Here is a 20322-nt window from a genome sequence, read left to right as displayed (position 1 = left end):
GATCCCCACAAATATTACACAAATCACCAAGACCCACCTGAGAAGCAACGACAAACCTGCACTAAACCATCACTGAGATGAAATGTAGAGAATTTAGGGATTACTCAACAGACAAGAGGCGTGGTTTCAGCTGTGAGGAGGGGCCATTTTATCCTGCTTTACTCTCTTTTTACATTTTAACACTCACTCGGTCACTCAGTCCTCAGCTGCATCATGGCGGTGAATATTCCTGGGGTGATTGCTATGGTGTTTTTCTACCTGCTGGTGCTCGGGACGGGCATCTGGGCTTCTTTTAAGTCCAGGAGAGAGCAGAAGAAGAATGCGGCGTCTGAAATAGAGATGACCATCCTGGGGAACCGTGACATCAGCCTGGTGGTGGGGATCTTCACCATGACAGGTGGGGTCGATAGTTTTGCAGATTGTTTTGGTCTTTTTGGGAAATAACTAATTACTAACAATAATAAATAATGAATAATAAATAATTAATTTAAGATACAATTTCAACATTTATGCCAAGAAAATTCACTTCAATTATGATGTCAATTTAATAAGTTAATTTAAATGTGTACATGAACAAATGCTTAAAGAAAACATGTGGAAGGCAAACTGCAAAGATTTTGACTAAATGATACACCAGAAGAGGCCAAAGTTTCATGGATAAGTTGGACAATATCCAGTAAAGAGAAAAGAACACATTGTACAATGACGTCTCTTAATCATTCACAATGACAGACTTTTTTGTCATTGATTGTTTCAGGTGGGGAAAGAGGGTGAGATGTGGTTTGGTTGTTTCTGTTCTTTTTCGTAATATTTGTTGACACAATATGTCTACAAATATTACTGCAGCCCTATGAGGCTAGCCTGGCATCCAGACTAATCTCCGATGTTTATTAATTAATAAACAGGAGACTAGTCTGGCGACCCTGTCGTAGAAAAGCTACTGCTTGAGGCGGGACTAATGTGGGACAACCGAAGCGCATAGCAGCCAATGAGAACATAGCGGATGTGACGACAGAAACAGCGACAAGAAAGTTTTAGTCATTCGGACATTAACAATGGCGCTCCTGCCACACGGAGTTCAGTAAATGATTTCAGTCGTTTATGTCAGAAAAACTTAAGAATACAAGCATACCGGAGCATTACGGGAAGTGGTTGCTTGTGTTGAAAAACTACAAAACAAAGGTGCAACAACGTGACGCCCGTTCAGGGAGCTGCTCTGATTGGTCGGTAGGCTCCATATCGCTGCGTCACTTCCTTTGAAAGCGCGCAATGGAGCGTTGCCAGACCCTCTTCTGTAAAGAAGCGGAGTCTGGTTGGCGAGACTACTATGAGGCCACTCCTGTGGTGATATTGGGCTATACAAAATGATTGATCGATTAATAAAGTACATACTAAAATATCACCAAATCAAACTGACCTCAATATGTCACTTCAACAGCCGTAGCCTATAGACTTATATTAAAAGTCCAGAGACATTCCCAAAAATTCAAAGAGGCTTGTGGCAAAATGTTTTTATAACAGTTTAACTGTTGTTTGTGAAAACAAAGAATATATAAAATGTGAACCGCAGATGCACAGTGGCAGATGCCAAATAGTCATCTGATGTGAAAATAGAAAATGAGCGCTGCTTTGGGTCCCATAGGTGTAACAGGTTGTAGTAAACTCACGGGTGCTCTTCCAAGGAGCCGATAGTGCATGAGAACAGAGGAGAGACTGGCTGTGCGTGTCAAAAAGCAGTCAAAGAGGTACTCCGTAGTTGCAAAAATTAAAAATCCTTTATTATTACATGGACAAAAAGATTAAAAAACGCTGACGCGTTTCGACAGCTATGACTTCATTAGGGCGATATGCCAGTCCCTCCTCTGTTCTCAGTCATCTGATGTATTCACTTTATTCAGGAAATCCCGGTGGGCGGCGCCATCTTGTATTCATTGCCAAATTTCAGGTCTAACTTAAAGGAACAGGCCACCGTTTTTCCATACTGTGATATGTTCTTACCTGAGCTTAGACGAGTTGATACGTACCTGTCTGGTCTTTGTGCCCGTGGAAGAGCGTGGTCGCTTCTAACTTCACCCCGTTTGGAGCAATAGGAATATGCTGGGAGAGGCCAAATGCTAACAACATCTTTGGTCGTTTTGCGTGACTGAGCACAAAGACAAAGACCAGACAGGTGCGCATCAACTTGTCTAAGCTCAGGCAAGAACATACATCTCAGTATATAATGTACTCTGTATGTTCCTTCAAGCTTAACATTGGTTTTAATTTATGAAATTCAGTAACATGTTACATTTCTGACAAACCCCTGGTTAATATATTGTTCGACTTCGGTTCTTTACAAATCCTCACAGCCAAACCATCAACACAGAGTGACAACAGAAAGCACACGAAAGTGTGGCTATAAATAACCTGAGGTTATTTTTTCATGCCATCTATGATCAACCATCCACACCTATTTCATTTAGGCTTTTCCAGCAGTTTCCAACAAAAATAAAACAGTAATAAACAGCAAGTTTCTTACTGTTTCATTTTCGTCACCCCCTTTTAAATCACTGAACACAGAAAGTGCTTAGACAATATTTGTCTATATATATGTACAATAACCAATAGCACTGTTTCCTGGCCACCATTTCTGCAGTTCCTCCATCTTGTGCCGGCAGAAGTTTTGCACTAGAAAGCATTGCTCTTTACACATGTTTTAAACAACTATTTTGCCTGGTTTCCAATAATGTTGAACTTTTTAGAGATATATATTGCTCCTGTGATAACGCTGGGATGGTTATAATCAAAGAAACCAGGCAGGTTTTTGTAAGGTACATTTGAGAATTTTTGTATTTTAATGAGGGCCTGACTTTGATTGACAGGCCGGCTCAGATGTCGCAGGCCCAAACAATGTCTCAGGTGCTGGGGAACCACAGCACCCTGATGAAAAATGGGCGAGATGTGAGAACAGGGCTCTGTTGAAATGCCACTACTCCAGTAACCCTAGTCAGAGGGGCTACATGCAAAGGATGTGGGAGAAATGGTCACTTAGAAACCCACAGTCCAAACTCACGGCAAAACAACTAGTAGCTCAGTGTTCCAACATCCATAAACAGCAACTGCTATCACAACTTCAGATGGACGAGGAACAAAACACCAATGCTACGGCAAGGGGGAGCCAGAACACCAGGTCAGAGGGAAGTTAACACCAACCAGCGAAAGTGCACGCCCAATGGCAGGGTAACAATAGTAGAGCAGACCCACCGAGGCTGCAAACTGAACAGTGCTGTGGCTGGTAGCTCTGAGAGAGGACCACAGCACCAGACCAGAATGATTCCCCTCTATATTTTTTATACTGAGGGGGATCAGTCTGGACCCCGATCCTGTGCAATCAGATTAGTTTATTTGCGTCACGTGTTGTTCACGAGCAGCAGCGGCGTTGGAAGTGTTTGGAAGGTGGGGGGACACACTTCGAGAAGGGGGGGACTACATCCAAATCGGGCCAAAGATGTGAGTACCTTACTTCAGGAAAACATGAGACTCGATCCGCTCAGCAGCGCATCTCCTCCTCGCAGCTGGGTGGACATATAAGGCTATAATACACTACTAATACACTTTTTGAGAGACTTGATTGTCTCGATAAAGAGGCAATACAAATGTTCATCAGTGGACCCATCCCAAACATCGATGGGAGAATAAACAAATTCTTCAGTTGAATACATGGCTGTCCAATGTCTGTGAGTCGAGAGGACTGTATTTCATAGAGAAGTTTAATCTGTTCTGGCAACGTGATGACCTGTTTAGAGGAAATGGGCCTCACTTGAGCAGAGGTGGAGTGAGACGACTGACGGAAAATCTCCTCCACGCTCTGCAAAATCAGAGGAGGCCTGAGCTACAAGAGTGAGCCGAGAGGAGCGTGAGAAGCAGCAAAGGCTTCGACTGCACCACCAATAAATGATACAGTCACAGCTGCGTCATCTGCACCTGCAGTAAAGGACTCAGCTGCAGTAAAGGTTTCAGCCATAGCAGCACCACCTGCACCTATGGACTCAGCCACAGTTAAGGATTCAGCCACAGCAGCACCATCTGCACCTATGGACTCAGCCACAGTTAAGGATTCAGCCACAGCAGCACCATCTGCACCTATGGACTTAGCCACAGTTAAGGATTTAGCCGCACCAGCACCACCCGTATCTCCAGAAAGCGTTTCAACAATAGCAGCATCACCACCTGCATCTCCGGGGAAAAGCTCAGCTTCAGCACCACCTGCACCTATATTAAACGATTCAGCCGAAGGAGCACTTTCACCTACTCCACCACAGGCCTTGAGCCCGACTACTACATCTACACCCTCCAGAGACTTTTCTGAATCGTTCCCATCCCCAGAGTCACCTGTGGGATTTTCCAACCATCTTGAAACTTGATCAAACATGGGATTAAAATGACTTTGGGGTTTTTCCATCGTTTGAGTATGTGTCATTCAAAATGGAGATAAAACAATCCTCCATACTTTATATGACTATTTACAAACCACCACAGTCCTGTTTTATTGAAGATTTTACTCAATTACTTTCATTTATATGCATTGATTTTGATTCTTTAGTCATTTCAGGTGATTTTAATGTGCATGTGGATGTGACCAACGACAGGCATGCAAAAGAACTCAGTGCTATCCTTGAAATGTTTGGTTTAACTCAGCACGTGAGTGAGGTGACTCACAACAAAGGCCACACTCTAGATCTAGTTATTAAAAGGCACCTTGGAGAAGTGAAGATTCAGTCAGGGCACAGAAAAGGGAGTGCCGAAAAGCCGAACGGAAATGGCGCAAGTCAAAGCTCCAGGTTCATTTTGAGGTTTACAAAGAAGTGCTTTGTGTGTTCAACCATGTTTTGCGTGGAGCAAGGGAGAAGTATTTCTCCAAAATCATCTCAAACTGCAGAAACAATTCTCGCGTTCTGTTTTCCACAGTAAACAGATTAACTAACCCTCCAGCTCCAACAACTTGCTCAGTTAGTTAACATCTCACTCGAGACTGGAGCATTTCCAAAGGCCTTGAAAACTGCAGTCATTAAGGCCCAATCTCAATTCTCCCCCTTAGCCCTCCGTTTCGCCCTTTCCCTTCGTTTTGCACGTTCACGAGAGACGAAGGGGTGTCCCAATTCTATTTTGTGGTGAGGGGTAGGAGTGAGGGAGAGTGCCACATAGCCCTTCAAGCGAGGGTTTTTCAGATGCACACTTCAGACGAAGGGGTAGGAGGAGTTTGACGAAACACGGAAATAAGTTGCGAAATGAATTCACGAACATCATCACTAATCACTCTTACAACATTTATAAAGTTGCAGAACGCTTCATTCATGACTTTATTCGCTTTGTGCAACAATTAGAACAGTCCACTGCGTTAAACGTGTCAATTCTACATTTTCGTTTTGCTGCTGCAAATGCGCCGTTTATTTGCGCTGTATTGGCTGACTTTTGCAATTTCTTTTCAAACTTTCGATACGTCGCTATGCCATGACACATGGGGTTCATTGCCGCTGCGCCCAATGTCTCCCCGCTGTCTGTCTCCCCGTGCCGCTGTGCTCTGAGGGTCCAAGGCTGTCTGTCCCTGGTCTGAGCGCACCTCGGCAGCCTCCGTTCAGGCCCGGGGCTCAGAGCGGAGGCTGCGGGTGCCTGTCCCTGCCCTGAGCGCACTGCGAGCGGGGCTACCTTTGCTCATCCCCGCTGAGTGCGCTACACCAGCGGAGCGGCTGATCTCTCGCAGCTCTGGCTGCAGCCACAGCGACCCGCGGTAGAAGCCGCAACACACGGACGGGGGAAGAAGCATGTAGCGCCAGATGAAGCAGAAACAGATGAAAATCTGTTGTCCTGTTGTTTAGGTGTTACAAAACAGTATCAGTCAAGTGATGAACTGTTTCAGTAGAAATATGCTATAGAGACAAGTAGGCTTACATAACCTTAATCATCTGTGTGAATAGTAAATGCAGTCAAGTGGAGGGCTGTCCCATTTCTTAGGGCAGGCTTTTCAACCCTCGCCCTTCGCCCTTGGTTTCAGGGTGTAGGGAAAGGGCTAGGGCTAGGGGAAAGGGTAGGGGTAGAAAAGAGAATTGAGATTGGGCCTAAGCCTCTTCTAAAGAAGAGCAGCCTTGATGCCAAGGTAATGAACAACTACCGGCCCATATCAAACCTGCCATTCTTAGGAAAAGTCCTAGAGAAAGTAGTATATCAGCAGATAACTTACTTTCTCCTGTCTAACAATGTGTTTGATACTTTCCAGTCAGGATTTAGGCCCCACCGCAGCACTGAGACAGCTCTGATCAAGGTGACAAATGATATCCGCATGAACACCAATGCAGGTAAGGTCTCAGTTTTAGTTCTGCTGGACCTGAGCGCTGCCTTTGACACAGTGGACCACAGGATCTTACTTCACAGGTTAGAAAACTGGGTGGGAATCTCTGGTACTGCTCTAAACTGGTTTAAGTCCTATCTCGAGGACAGGACGTACTTTGTTGAAATTGGCAACTGTGTCTCAGACAAAATTGCCATGACCTGTGGAGTCCCCCAGGGGTCAATCTTGGGACCCCTCTTATTCAACTTGTACATGCTTCCATTGGGTCAGCTAATAAACAGCAACAATGTGTCGTACCACAACTATGCAGATGACACTCAAATCTACGTGTCACTGACGGCTGGTGAACATGGGCCTGTGGATACACTCTGTCACTGCATCCAACAGATCAGTTTATGGATGCAAAACAACTTTCTCCAACTAAACTCAGACAAAACTGAGATCATTGTTTTTGGCCCACAGGCACAAAGACAAAGTGTTTTCAGTCACCTTGAGTCTCTCTCTCTAAAACCAAAAAATCAGGTTAGAAATCTAGGAGTAATCATGGACTCAGACCTGAACTTAAACAGCCACATCAAAGCAATAACATCAGCAGCTTTTTACCATCTGAAAAACATTGCTAAGATCAGAGGAATAGTGTCAAAACCACACTTAGAGAGACTTATCCATGCATTTGTCTCCAGCAGGTTAGACTACTGTAACGGCCTGCTCACTGGCCTCTCTAAACGAGCTATCAGACAGCTACAGTACATCCAGAATGCTGCTGCTCGAGTCCTGACAAGAACCAGGAAATACGACCATATTAGTCCAGTGCTCCGGTCTCTGCACTGGCTTCCTGTCACTCAGAGAATAGACTTTAAAACAGCTCTGCTTGTGTACAAGTCTTTTCATGGTTTAGCTCCAAAGTACATCTCTGACATGTTACAGCCGTATGAACCATCTCGGGCCCTGAGAACTTCAGGGAGGGGTCTCCTGGTGGTTCCCAGAGTCAATAATAAACACGGTGAGGCTGCGTTTCAGTTTCATGCAGCTAAAATCTGGAACAGTCTTCACGAGGATGTGAGACAGGCCTCAACTCTGACAATGTTCAAATCCAGGCTGAAAACAGTTCTTTTTGCCCGTGCATATGACTGAAAGTATTTTATCTGCACTCTTGCCTTTTACTGTAATTGGTTAATTTTATGTTGATGTTTTCATTGATTCTATTTGCTTTCTTGTATTTATGCAACTGTGAAGCACTTTGAATTGCCTTGTTTATGAATTGTGCTCTACAAATAAACTTGCCTTGCCTTAACTCCTGCCATCGCAAACAACCAACTCAGCGCTTGTATCTTCACATTTCCCACAAACATAGCTAAGATTGAGTCAAATGAATAATTCCGATAATATTTGGCTAAGTTAGAGTCCACACTGCGAGTTTAACAAGCATGTTGAGGGGTTGAACACTCGTGCTAGCCCGGTGCAGTTTCCTCAAACTCACGCTTCACTCAAGCTTCATCACCCGCTTTGTAAACACATCCAAAACTGATGTTCCTTACCTTAAAGTTACTCAGGCCCTTTGTACTGATGAAGACAGGGAAACACGCTGCCCACCTGCCGCCAACCGCAAAAAGTCCTGCTCCTTCATGTGATAATCCATGAAAAACTCTGACACAATGCAGGAGTGTCCTTGCGAAAAGGACACTGCAATTTTTATTTTTATTTTTAAGGCCTATTTCAGTTTAAGTGTTGCTTTCAGTAAAAGGTTTACAATAAATAAAATAAAAATATATGGGTGTTTACATACCCATGTCATGCTCACCATGTGCTGAAATGAGTGGTGTAAAAAACTCAAATGTTCTATGTTGATAATTCCACAGCTACATGGGTTGGAGGAGGTTTCCTTGTGGGCTCCACTGAGATGGTCTACACCCCCTCCATGGGACTGACCTGGACAATTCTCATGATGGTGGCCTATTCTGTTTCATATCTACTTTGTAAGTATTTCAGGTGACTGCGGAATTCTTCCGCAGTCAATTATTGGTTTTCATGTTCTTTATTGATTGACTGCGGAATTCTTCCGCAGTCAATTATTGGTTTTCATGTTCTTTATTGATTGACTGCGGAATTCTTCCGCAGTCAATTATTGGTTTTCATGTTCTTTATTATTATTCCTCTTCCATCTTTTTCCCGATTTTCTAGAGCTTTCAGCACCTTCATGCTTTGTGCAATTTACGCAAGTTATGCATCAAAATGTTCCGCATGTTGAGGAGAAGGGTGCTATTACTTTTGGGACTTCTGCAACTTACGGTTTTTTCGCAATCGGCCAAAATGTCGGAGATTTTTCCCATTGACTTATAATGGGGCTGCCGCAAATCCATGCTTTTCTGCACTTTTTTCTGCATTTTATGCAATTTCTGCACTTTGTGCATCTTCAGCCTCTGCAACTTGTGGGTTTTGAGAAAAAATTGGCCTTTTGCAGATTTCCAGTTTTTTTATACAAGAGTTTGACATTTTTGCATTGGTGTGTATGTGGACCTGTCGCATTAGTGTGTATGGGGGGAATCCAGCCAATGGGGCGACTCCAGGCCTTTCAGCCATTTGTGCAGCTTCTGCCAATCAAGCACTGAGGCCATTTCAACAGTTTGACCAGTTTATGGAATATAAAAGTTTATGCAATATTAATAATTTATGCAAATTAACCACTTTATGGGATTTAACCAGTTAATGCATTTTAAAGCGTTTATGCAACTTAAGAGTTTATGCCATTTAGGATTTATGAATTTTAAAGAGTTTATGCAATTTACATAATTTATGCAAATTAACCCATTCATGCATTTGACCACTTTATGCAGTTTATACAGTTTATGCAAATTAGATTATGCAAATTAAGCAATTTATGCAATTTGAACAGTTTATGCAATTTATGCATTCGCTTCCCGCAATTCCGCAGTCAATCGCAATGGCGCAGCCATTGCATTTCTAGTTATTATTCCTCTTCCATCTTTTTCCCGATTTTCTCCGGCTTTCAGCACCTTCATGCTTTGTGCAATTTATGCAAGTTATGCATCAAAATGTTCCGCATGTTGAGGAGAAGGGTGCTATTACTTTTGGGACTTCTGCAACTTACGGTTTTTCCGCAATCGGCCAAAATGTTGGAGATTTTTCCCATTGACTTATAATGGGGCTGCCACAAATCCATGCTTTTCTGCACTTTTTTCTGCATTTTATGCAATTTCTGCACTTTGTGCATGTTCAGCTTCTGCAACTTGTGGGTTTTAAGAAAAAATTGTCCTTCTGCAGATTTCCAGTTTTTTTACACGGGAGTTTGAAATGTTTGCATTAGTGTGTATGGGGGAATCCAGCCAATGGGGAAACTCCAGGACTTTCAGCCATTTGTGCAGCTTCTGCCAATCAAGCACTGAGGCCATTTCAACAGTTTGACCAGTTTATGGAATATAAAAGTTTATGCAATATTAATCGTTTATGCAAATTAACCACTTTATGCATTTTAAAGCGTTTATGCAACTTAAGAGTTTATGCCATTTAGGATTTATGCATTTTAAAGCGTTTATGCAATTTACATAATTTATGCAAATAATCCCATTCATGCATTTTACCACTTTTTGCAGTTTATACAGTTTATGCAACATGACATTTTATGCATTTTACCAGTTTATGCTAATTTGATTATGCAATTTGAAGAGTTTATGCAATTTCTGCATTCGCTTCCCGCATTTCCGCAGTCAATCGCAATGGCGCAGCCATTGCATTTCTAGTTATTATTGATTGACTGCGGAATTCTTCCGCAGTCAATTATTGGTTTTCATGTTCTTTATTATTATTCCTCTTCCATCTTTTTCCCGATTTTCTAGAGCTTTCAGCACCTTCATGCTTTGTGCAATTTATGCAAGTTATGCATCAAAATGTTCCGCATGTTGAGGAGAAGGGTGCTATTACTTTTGAGACTTCTGCAACTTACGGTTTTTCCGCAATCGGCCAAAATGTCGGAGATTTTTCACATTGACTTATAATGGGGCTGCCGCAAATCCATGCTTTTCTGCACTTTTTTCTGCATTTTATGCAATTTCTGCACTTTGTGCATGTTCAGCTTCTGCAACTTGTGGGTTTTGAGAAAAAATTGGCCTTTTGCAGTTTTCCAGTTTTTTTATACGGGAGTTTGAAATTTTTGCATTAGTGTGTATGTGCGAATCCAGCCAATGGGGAGACTCCAGGACTTTCAGCCATTTGCGCAGCTTCTGCCAATCAGCGGAGGCCATTTCAACAGTTTGACCAGTTTATGGAATTTAAAGAGTTTATGCAATATTAATAATTTATGCAAAGTAACCACTTTATGGGATTTAACCAGTTTATGCATTTTAAAGCGTTTATGCAATTTACATAATTTATGAAAATTAACCCATTCATGCATTTTACCACTTTTTGCAGTTTATACAGTTTATGCAACATGACATTTTATGCATTTGACCAGTTTATGCAAATTTGATTATGCAATTTGAAGAGTTTATGCAATTTCTGCATTCGCTTCCCGCATTTCCGCAGTCAATCGCAATGGCGCAGCCATTGCATTTCTAGTTATTATTCCTCTTCCATCTTTTTCCCGATTTTCTAGAGCTTTCAGCACCTTCATACTTTGCAATTTATGCAAGTTATGCATCAAAATGTTCCGCATGTTGAGGAGAAGGGTGCTATTACTTTTGGGACTTCTGCAACTTACGGGTTTTCAGCAATCGGCCAAAATGTCGGAGATTTTTCCCATTGACTTATAATGGGGCTGCCGCAAATCCATTCTTTTCTGCACTTTTTTCTGCATTTTATGCAATTTCTGCACTTTGTGCATGTTCAGCTTCTGCAACTTGTGGGTTTTGAGAAAAAATTGGCCTTCTGCAGATTTCCAGTTGTTTTATATGAGAGTTTAAAATTTTTGCATTGGTGTGTATGTGCGAATCCAGCCAATGGGGCGACTCCAGGCCTTTCAGCCATTTGTGCAGCTTCTGCCAATCAAGCACTGAGGCCATTTCAACAGTTTGACCAGTTTATGGAATATAAAAGTTTATGCAACATTAATAATTTAACCAGTTAATGCAACTTAAGAGTTTATGCCATTTAGGATTTATGAATTTTAAAGAGTTTATAATTTACATAATTTATGCAAATTAACCCATTCATGCATTTTACCACTTTATGCAGTTTATACAGTTTATGCAACATGACATTTTATGCATTTTACCAGTTTATGCAAATTAGATATTGCAAATTAAGCAATTTATGCAATTTGAACAGTTTATGCAATTTGAACAGTTTATGCAATTTCTGCATTCGCTTCCCGCAATTCCGCAGTCAATCGCAATGTAGGTACACAAAGCAACATTTCATACTTTCTAATTTTCCCATTTCAGGTGGCTTTATTTTTGCTAAACCATTACGAGACCAAAAGTGTGTGACCATGATAGATCCGTTCTGCAGGAAGTACGGAAAAGGCTTCACAGCAGTCATGTGTTTGGGCTCACTTTTTCTGGACGTGTTGTGGATGGCCACAACACTCATCGGTTTGGGTAAGGAACAAATCAGTGAAAGAGTTCTCAATCACCCGAGAAAAGACCTTGGTTTTTAGCAGAGTGGTAAAGTCGATTTCTGGGTTTTTTAAGCCATCAAACATGCCAGAACTTGACAGCCAACTTGTTATATACTTCTTAGATATGAGGTGTTCTAACAATGTTTCTGTCTTGCATAGGCTTGCAATATACACTACAGTGTAACGCCTAAAGCCTTAGCTCAACTGCCTTGACTCACAAAGCTTGAAATGTTTTTCAGCTGTTTGTTAATTTATACCAATTAAGTGCTTGTTGTTGCAAATGTAAAGCCCGCCCATTCTGACCCACCTCAAACATTTAAGTCAGTTTCTGTAAATCCTTGTTGTGTCTCTAACAGGTGCCACCATCAGTGTGGTCCTGGACCTGTCTTATGGAGTGAGTATATGGATCTCTGCAGCTGTGGCCATCACCTACACTCTGATGGGAGGACTCTACTCTGTGGCTTATACTGACATCATACAGCTGGCACTCATCTTTGTCAGCCTGGTGAGACATTACAAATCACTCCTTTGATGATATTGAGATGATCAGGCCTATAACGTCCCCATAGCTTTGTCCCTGATGTTTATCCCTTGATTAACACAGCACAATACTGAAATATCTTGCCATTTAAAATGTTTTCTAATTTGATGCCAATTTTTTACAGTATGAGAAACTACAAGACTTTTGACTTTGTGAGTAGTAATCCTTAAGGAAGATAAATCAAGGCTTGTAGCGAGGTAGTAGGACATCTCTGATTCTCCATCTCAACCCCTTTGCATTACACCAGAAAGACAAAGATCGAATATTACACTACCAGTAATAGAATCTGAAGCGAGGCATTTTTTTCCAAATTAACTGGGAAATAAAACTGTCCAGAAAAGCCTTGAGGTATGCATTGAAAAAAATGCATTCTTGTCCTTGAAACAGAGATATTTAGACATTTGCCTCTTCCCATAACATGTGTGCCTATGGATACTTTATTAAAGTATCGATGCTTTCGATGTTTATATGGCCATCCTATAAGCCGTCAAAAGTGCTGAAAGTAAGGAAAACTGCCGCACCGATAGAGGGCAGCACCGCGCACCCACTAGTTTTGGAAATGTTTGATGCTACACGAGCGAGTAGGACCCGAAAAATCCAGAATACTTGCAGTTTTTGTTTGTTTGTCTGTTTTTATTTCTCTGTGACTTATAAAATTCCAAATCTTTTCCAGGGCCTAGAAATTAGATTTTCAAATTCCATGATTTTTTCCAGTTGAACAAAATCCCTCACAATGAACCCTTTTGTGTGTGCAGTGGATCTGTGTTCCCTTTGTGCTGACTAACCCTCACTCAGTAAACATTGGAGAGACTCTGATGAACAACACCCTCCACGCTCCCTGGATCGGCGTCCCCAAACTGAGCAAGAGCTGGATTATGATGGATGACTTTTTATTCTTCGTGAGCTTCATACATACTACTGCTAATAATAAAGACAAGAATTGGAAGAATTGTAACAATAAAGAAGGATCATTTCTTGCAGTCGGTTGGTAGTGTCGCATACCAGAGCTTGCACCAGAGGATGCTGTCTGCTTCGTCAATGTGGACGGCTAAACTCACCTGCTCCATAGCTGCTTTCCTCATCCTGGTCTTCGGAATTCCTCCCATACTGCTCGGTGCGGCAGCTTCATCCACAGGTACTGAAGTGGAATGTGTATTGCACGTTTGCCTCTTCAGCCGGGCTGGGTTGATTTTCGATTAATTATTTTTAATCATGCTTTTCAACATTGGCATGGTCAGTAGCTTCATGTCCACCTCATGTGCACTGCTCATGAGCAGTGCACATGAGGTGGATCCTATTATTATTTTAATTAATAATAGGATCTATAGTAAAATAAATGTGGGTTATTGGAGAAGATGAGAAGATGGTGAAACAGGAGGTGGAGGAGCTGATGAGTGCGAGACACCAAGCTCTCAAACAGGGACAAACCCAGGAGGCCCTGCACCATTTCAGAGGAGCACTGAAGGCAGCCAGCCAGGTTTCCTCCAGGCACCTTGGTTTCCCTAACCTCCAAAAAATGCTAGTCAGGTTGTCCCACAATAGCGGCACGCTCAGTCACAGTGGCACAGGACTAACCCAACACCTGAATGCACTTTGTTGTACAATTGTACAATGACTGCTACTCCTCTTAAAGTAGTACAAAGTAACTTATTTACCTTAATAAATCCTTTCTTTAGTCCCTCTGGAAGTAATACAAGTGTTAATGGGATGATTGGGGGGTCTTTCATCTCCTCCTGGTGTCTCTGGCCAGAAAACCACAATTGCAACTTGACTGCCACAAGACCGACCAATACACACTAATAGAATCACGAAGAAGCTAAGAGGCTGACGGGCAAAGCTAACAGTTACACAGTATTTACAGCCAAGTTCGAGTGAAAAAAAAAAAAAATCCATTATGTAATTGGATCAACCTGCTATGACACCTACAGTGGCGCTTATGGCCTCTAGGGGCAAGGTTAACTTAGTACGGCTTTAATCCTGACTAAGCTCCTTTGAGGGAACATTTACAAAATGATGATGGATAAATGACTGATGTACACATCTTCTTCATTTAAAGAAATAGCCTATAGATACTGCCTGTGACTGCGGTCTGATCTTAATCAAAATCATAAGATTGAATAAACAGTGTCTGCTTAAACTAAATTTAATACCACCCAAACAATTACACGTTATCTTTTTAATGGCCATAACATGTAAACATTCACAGAACAGGGAGGAAAAGTGAGCTACAAGAGAAGGGTCAGACAGCTATTTAAACCAAGGGTTCACTTACTTATTCCACGCTGTTGTGAATGTCTCAGGTTTTTCTGCAAAATTATCTTGTTGAACTTGTTGACATCACGTTGTCCAGGCCCTGAGGCTGCAAAGCACCCCAACACTATAATGCTCCCTGCATCATACTTCATCGTGAGGATGGGGTTTTGACATTGCTCTGCTGTTCGATTTTGATGTTGTGTGTTCCTCCCAAACTTTTCAACTTTGGGTGAATCAGTCCACAGAATATTTTGCCAGTAGTGCTGTGGAGCATCTAAGTGCTCTTTAGCAAACCAAAGTTGCACCCATGATAATGTTTTGAAGGCTGTTTTTAAGCTCAATATGAAACAATACATACGACTACTTTGCACACAGTAAAGCAGTTGTTTAAGGCGTTGTAAAGTTTTCAGTCAGACAACATCAGACCGTGTCCAGCATTTACACTGTCCTCTTGTAAAAATCATGATGAGACTAGCTGTGTAACCTGCAGAATCATTATCAAAGCCTGTAATAGGTATTAAAGATATTATTGCTTCTCCCTCAGACTGGAACCAGACGTCCTACGGCTCTCCCTCTCCGTATGAACGAGGAGAAGCCGCTCAGGTGCTTCCCATCATGCTGCAGCACCTCACTCCATCTTACATCTCCATCATCGGGATTGGATGTGTGGCCGCTGCCGTCATGTCGTCCGCAGACTCAGCGCTTATGTCCGCAGCCTCGGTCTTCTCCGCCAATGTGTACAAGAACATCATAAGGCCTCAGGTGAGATGATAGAAGAGGGAAGGAATGTGTTTTCAGACTATAAAAGAGAGCCAAGAACTAAAAAAAACAACAACATAAGATTGGCCCGAGCACTATAAGACTGCTGACTGTGAAGACTGCTGGTTTACATGAACAAAATAAGTGAAATTAGTTCAGTTAGTTAAGTTAAATGCTTTATTTATAGTTCGTTGTACAGCAGTACTGCAAAGTTACGTTCAGGTGTTGGGTTAAGCCTGAGCCGCTGCGTCTGAGCCCACCTCCAGTGTGGGCCAATCTGACCAGCATGATTTTGGAAGTAGGTTACATTCTGGTCAGGTTGGCCCACAATTGGTGTGCTGTGGGCTAAACAAACAAGTCAGTCTTTCTTGGGAGATAGCTTTCAGTTGTAATTGCAGTTAGCGTTGCTTAGCCTTAGCTTACCTACATTGATAGCCGTCACAGCAGCTCCGGAATGCTGACTGCATTTGTGCTGGTAATATAACAGTGCAGCACTCTCTGTAGGTCTTTTAAACAGACGAGAGTGCCGAGGCATACATTTCCCCCATTGTACGCTCCATCCCCAGGTTACAGTGATTAGAACTGTAACCTTAAAGTGTTACTACAAGACCCACTTCCTTTCGAACAGAAAGAAACTGGGTGCAGCGATGTTGCACATGTTAAGACAAACTTGTGGAGGTCAAGAAGCCTGTGTTCAATACTGACTTTAAGAACGACAAAACGGTTTCAATGCAAGGTTCATAGGAGCCTGGAATTTCCCTATTAAGTCGGCCACAATAACTCTTTTTTTAAATTTTACAGTCTATGGTTAACCCCAATGAAGGCCTAGCGTGGTGGGCTTTTAATTACAAATTGAAAATGTTGTACAATGACCACGGGCACCACTAATGCCTTCACCCTCCAGGCCGTCTCCAGCTCTTCTCTGAGCCCCTGGTATTTCTCTAGTTTCTCGTATTCCTTTTTCCTGATGTTGAAGTCGCTTGGTATTGCTATGTCAACCACAACTTCTTCTGCTAGGATTTCCTGATATCCGCCAATGGTACATCCCGTGTAGGGGCTTGTCCTCCCTAGGGCTGTCACGGTATGAAAATTTTACCTCACGGTTATTGTGACCAAAATGATCACGGTTTTCGGTATTATCTCGGTATTTTTTTTAAAATGTGTGTTAATATGTTCAGAAAGCATTGATAGTCCTACACAAACTGAAATCGTTTCCAAAAAGTTTAACAGTGCTTGTTACATAAAAAAATACAGACAAAGGCTTTTCACATCAAAGTAAAGGAACTATAACGATGTGTTGTTGATCGTTTCGAGGGTGTTACATGTACTATTTATAGCGTCAGAAACAAAGATAAACCGTCTATCTCAGGAAAACTGTTGTTGTCCTTCCAGTGAGCTTTCGCTTTTTGGGAAAATACCATCATTATTAAATTCATAAAACTGCGGCGAGAGTGAATCTATTGCAATCTGCCACCGGGAGCCCCGTAACGCATTGTGCCATTGTGCGGAGGTATCCGGACATGGCTTATGTATGTATGTTACATTCTCCTTCAACCCAACGTCCCACATCAGCATTTCAGCTAAAACGCCAACGTTAAACTTACTTGCTATAGAGCTGTGGGAGACGGTCACGCAGGTGAGTCAAGAGGTTCGAAGTATTGCTACATTTGCTGACACTTTTTCCTGCACGCTCCGCAAACTGAACTCTGAAGGCTGATAGATCCTGCGCTGTCGTGTCGGACATGATTCCAGCTTCGAGAAAGTTTTGTTTGTGTTGCAATCAACAAAGTGCGCATGCGCGGAAACTGCCGCAGATGAGACGGTGGCTGTTGAGGCTCACACAAAACACAAAACAAGACGGTAATTTTCACCGTCAAAATTTTTTTTAGCTGATAAGCTAGCGGTTTACTTTTTAAAAGATCCTTTCTCCAGGATCATTATGGACTCTGTAGAAAAAAGAAATCCACCGAACCCTACAAAAAACACGGCAAAGACGTACAAAAGTATCCAGTAAAACAATGTGGAACACAGAAACCACAAATGCAGTTCGCAGAAAAAGGCAAAAAATGCAGCCGTACTGAGAGAGAGGAAGGTTGCTCCCTGTTTACACGTCACCATGACGCCGAACTCCATCATGACACAAGCACAACAGCTCAGAGTTAGCCCTAATGTCAGCCTGGTTTCTTTGTTTAGTCCTTGTTTGGACCTGGTTTAGTTCTCGGTTTATTTATTTTTAGTCCAAGTCTTGTATTGTTCCAGATTTAACATTGTTTTGGACCTGGTTTAGTCACTGATGTAGAAATAGCCCAATTTTCCTCTAATTATTAGGCCTTATTTAATCATTGAGTTTGATTTTAACAATGACATTTTTGTTTACAAAAAAGGCTGTGTGTAGAAATGTAGTGTTAAATGTTGTGCAGATTTATGCAGGTCCGTGATAACAAATAGAAAACATCATGAGCTTCCCCTGTTTGAGAGACCACTAGCAGCAAATGGTTGTGAACTACTTTTGCACTGGTTTATGGGCTGATGTCCTTAACAAGATGGATCTAAACAGCGTTAGTGAGCCGCCACCACCACAGGAGCAGCATCCGGTCAATACGTGGTGCAACAATTTATCATTTTTTTGCAAAACATTTTATGAGTCAGCGGCTTCAAAGCAACACATCGTACCGGCGTACTTGGGTGCCAAAATGCATACATGGTACACAAAATGGTTACAACAACTTAAACAACTGTAGCATAAAGTCAAGGGTATTTGGTAACTTAGCATTAAGTCACTTCACAGCTCAGTTTTTCTAGTGAGACAAAAAAATAGAAAAACCTAATCTCCATCCATCCATCCATCCATCCATCTTCTTCCAGTTTTCCATTGCCGGGTCTTGGGGGCAGCTGTTGGAGCTGCCCAAATCACATTGCACCAGCCCCTTATGGTTCCTCCTGCAGGTGGTGGGTCCACAGAAGGACAGCCTCATGGTTCAAACCAGGCCTGCTCTTTGTCTGACCCGTCACCTAGGACCATGGGAGACTCTACCAGGGACCCGAAGCCCCCGGCAACAGAAACAGAGCTCCCAGGATCATTCGGGTGCTCAAACCCCTCCACCACGTTAAGGTGGCGATTCCAGGAGGAGCAAAAAAACAAAACAAAAAACCTAATCTAGTTTACGCTAATGCCACAAGAAGTTTCGCATGGCATTGTGAAGGTAAATTTATGTTGTCATGACTACTCATATTTGAATTTTTTCCCCTCAGGCCTCAGACAGAGAGATGCTGTGGGTGATCCGGGCCTCTGTGGTTGTAGCTGGTGTAATCGGGACTGCGCTCACCACCTTAAAAAACAGCTGCATCCTGTTTTGGTTCCTGGCGGCTGAGGTGGCCTATACTGTGATCTTCCCCCAGTTCCTCTGCCTCCTCTTCTTCAAAAAGAGCAACCTGTACGGAGCTATCGCAGGCCTGCTCACAGGCTTCCCTTTACGCCTGATGTGTGGAGAGCCCTTGCTGGGGTTAGCTCCAGTCCTACACTTCCCAGGATGCACTCTGGAGGATGGAGTTTACGTCCAGTATTCTCCCATTAAAACCATCTCCATGTTGTCCTCTGTGGCCGCCATCCTGCTCTTCTCTTACCTGACCTCTGAACTCTTCAACAGAGGCCTGCTTCCTGAGAGGCTGGATGTGTTCCATGTTAAAGCTCAGACGTCACTGCGGCCAGCGCCAGAAAATGACAGCAAACACGGAGACGATATAGATATGAACATGACTAAGACAGACCCTACAACGGAAATACGTGAACCAATGCTTAACAACAGCTGCTAAAAAACATTATAGCATGAAATGATAAACTTTTTTTCCACTTTTTTTTTAATTAATAGTAACCACTACCTTTAGCTGTCTTCAAATAAATGTTTAAAACATCCTCCTATGACTATTCATTGATTTTGTTCAAATGGACCTGTCTGGTAAGGCAAACTCTTATTGAAACACATTTCTACCAGCTGCATTTGTTAAGCATAAAGTAGTAGTTTTCGGAGCGACAATAAATGTTATGTTTTTCTAATAAAGCCAGCTACTCACTGGCCTGCCAGAATACATGCTCAAAGCCTGGAAACAATGACTTGAACATCAGTGTGCAGATTTTGTTGTTTTACCGTAGCCGTACAGTGAGAATGCGACCATTCTGACCAAGTAAGTACCACGGCCAACGGATGTGACGACATTGCGATTGCTCGTATTCAATTAACAGTTTAGGGGAGGCCAGATAGTAGGTTTATGCACAATCGCAGCCTCTGGAGGGTCCTACACCTTGATGTTCGTGAGACTCCAGAGGCACCAGCAACTTCAAATACCTGTCTGCTGCTTTGTAGCAGCTGTTCTATTCATCTGATGTATATTGCTAAAAATGTGCAATCTCAGAAGAAATTCTAGCAGATTTTTTTTCGGTTTGTTGTCATGGACTATACACTTGATACTGCACTTTTGCATATTTTCCAAACAACACTATCTGGTAGCCAACAATACCATATTATCAGCAATCATTTATTCCCAGTAATCAAAAGGACTTTTGGTACCCCACCTGTCATGGTGAAGATTCCCACCGTCAGGCTGATGCTCCGGTTCCCCAGGATGGTCATCTGTATTTCAGACACCGCATTCTTCTTCTGCTCTCTAATGGATTTGAAAGAAGCCCAGATGCCCATCCCGAGCACCAGCAGGGAGAAACACACCATAGCAATCACCCCAGGAATATTCACCGCCATGACCGAGCTGCTAGCTTGAGCAATGATGCAGTATAAGTGGCACAGGAGCACAGGCAGAAGTGGTACATAAGGAAAGTAAATGTCACAGTACCTGACTAGAACTACCAGAGATGAA

At 42.5% G+C, this 20322-nt stretch overlaps 1 protein-coding gene across 1 annotated transcript; it reads left to right on the top strand.

Annotated features, from left to right (window-relative positions):
* Positions 1-213: 213 nt before the first annotated feature.
* Positions 214-19266, top strand: LOC306965116 (high-affinity choline transporter 1-like; the record flags this gene model as incomplete). Its single annotated transcript, XM_079559359.1, has 8 exons — positions 214-397; positions 8185-8301; positions 11725-11880; positions 12257-12405; positions 13197-13340; positions 13423-13576; positions 15239-15456; positions 18706-19266. The coding sequence occupies 8 exons, from the start codon at positions 214-216 to the stop codon at positions 19264-19266; spliced, it is 1683 nt and encodes a 560-aa protein (XP_079415485.1).
* Positions 19267-20322: the final 1056 nt, after the last annotated feature.

Source organism: Gobius niger, assembly GCF_951799975.1.
Source record: "Gobius niger genome assembly, chromosome: 7".
Lineage (NCBI taxonomy): Eukaryota > Metazoa > Chordata > Actinopteri > Gobiiformes > Gobiidae > Gobius > Gobius niger.
The sequence above is the reverse complement of the archived record's forward strand: the minus strand, read 5'-3'. Positions and strand labels throughout refer to the sequence as shown.